General features: G+C 32.3%; 1 protein-coding gene across 2 annotated transcripts; it reads left to right on the top strand.

Annotated features, from left to right (window-relative positions):
* The first annotated feature begins 266 nt into the window (after positions 1 to 266).
* Positions 267 to 1,892, top strand: LOC127966651 (molybdopterin synthase sulfur carrier subunit). Of its 2 annotated transcripts, none has more exons than XM_052567802.1 (3): positions 267 to 398; positions 582 to 703; positions 1,753 to 1,892. In XM_052567802.1, the coding sequence occupies exons 1-3, from the start codon at positions 387 to 389 to the stop codon at positions 1,877 to 1,879; spliced, it is 261 nt and encodes an 86-aa protein (XP_052423762.1). In that variant the 5' UTR covers positions 267 to 386; the 3' UTR covers positions 1,880 to 1,892. The 2 variants fall into 2 exon arrangements, with proteins under 2 accessions (XP_052423762.1, XP_052423761.1); XM_052567801.1 differs by having other exon boundaries at positions 280 to 398; positions 579 to 703.
* Positions 1,893 to 2,057: the final 165 nt, after the last annotated feature.

Genomic DNA, 2,057 nt, shown 5'->3' on the forward strand with positions numbered 1-2,057 from the left:
AATAACCCTGAATAAAGTGAGCCTATACTATATTTATGGACCTAATTGTGATGTTGGTGAATGGCTCAATTTGTTATGTATTGTAAATGTGGGGACATCTGCTGGTGAAGGGTGGAATGAAATGTAGGGCTAATTTCAGGAACGTTTAAACGCCGCTTTTTTCAACTTTAAAGACTCAATTAAGACTTAATAGATAAGAAGAAGTGCGAATTCATAATAAGTTATTTTAAACATTCACGAGTCCATTGAGTTCCGGAATAAACAGCGTCATGTGTCACGAGTCAGCTGACCTGAAGCAAAACCAATCGGATTTGGGCTCACAGGAAGACAAACCGACGCACGCGGCGAAGGGTTGAAGTTTACTTGTGTCCAGCCAATATACATACATGAATACCGAGGTAAGTCTGCTATTAAAATAGTTTATACTATGTCTTATCAACCTCCTAAGCGAAAATACAAAACGTGCCATGTTTACTTAACGTTAGTCACTCACGGCATTCAGTGAACTTATTGAGTATTTTGCGAAGTTTTCTCGGACTCTGTTCTAATAAATATCTAACGTGACGTTATTTGTTAAGCAGGTGTCGGTTCTGTACTTTGCAAAAAGTGCCGAATTAACGGGACTTAAAGCAGAAAACATAACGGTTCCGTCAAACATATCCTCTCTACGGCTGTGGCAGCATTTGGAGACCAGACATCCAAGGTGAATTATTATTTTAACTACATTAATACCACTGTTAAACTTTCAGATCAGTGATTTCAAACTGCAAGTCACCACCGCGATAAAACTAGAAAAAGATCAAACAGATGATATGTTGCCACTCAGTCCACCAATCAGAGACTTCGTTTACAGCGCGTGAAACTTCACTAATAATACAACTTAATATCAGCAATAACAATAATTGTTATAATAAATAATAAATATATATATTTACATGCAATAACATTTAGCATATTTTGACGTACAAATACTAATTATAGTAGTGATACTTATTATTAATACATATTTTTGGATATATCTTGTTATATTTTTTTATACGTTTTTAATTGCAAAGATAATGTTAATAGCATTTTTATAAACTGTAACTTTCATTACATTACAAGATATATAATGCTCAGTGTTATTACATATATATATATATATATATATATATATATATATTAGTATTTAATGTAATAACACTGAGCATTATATTTGCAGTGTAAATATTTAATTCATACTTTTCCCGGAATTGAAGTCGTTTTATGTGAAATGTATTGCTCTGTGCACACTCGATAAGCATGTAAAAATGTAAAATCAATTATCTAGAAATTACTACTTTGTGTTGTTTTCCAAATGTACAAGAGCAGGGGTGTCCAAACTTTTTTAAATACAAACAACGATAAATCAAGCTTAATTGAGGAGGGCTATGTGCCAAAAATATTTTATAATAAAATGTAGTAGTAAATAAGTAATTAAACTAATATTTAAACGTTTATTTACTAATGTTAAACATTAACTTTTTAAATGTTACATTTTTAAAAATCATATTAATATATATTGTAAATATAACATTTAAATCAACTATTGCAACAATGAAACATAAAAGAGATAAATATAGTAATCGAAATGAAAATATGCTTTAGTGGGCTTTACCACCTGGGCTCTGGTTTGGGTATTTTCTGGACTAGAGCATCTGTTGATTTTTATTTTAATTTCTATTCATTATGTATAGTACTGTTTAATTCCTGCGATGTGTGTCCTGCTCGCAGACTCTCTGTGTTACGGGATCAGGTGGTTCTGGCCGTGTGTCAGGAGTACGTGCCTCTGGGAGATCAGCCCCTGACCCTCAGAGACGGGGACGAGGTGGCCGTTATACCGCCCCTCAGTGGAGGCTAAAGACATTAATAAGGTGGGCATCAAATCCAACACTATATCTATATTTTTATTTTATCTATATAATAATAAAACATTAATATAAACCCATAACAACGTAAGTCTTTCATAGTATACTTCATATTACATTCATTATATAGAAACCTATTTTATAAATACATTTTTTTTTTGTTATGCAGGT

This window comes from Carassius gibelio, chromosome B10 (genome assembly GCF_023724105.1).
Source record: "Carassius gibelio isolate Cgi1373 ecotype wild population from Czech Republic chromosome B10, carGib1.2-hapl.c, whole genome shotgun sequence".
Lineage (NCBI taxonomy): Eukaryota > Metazoa > Chordata > Actinopteri > Cypriniformes > Cyprinidae > Carassius > Carassius gibelio.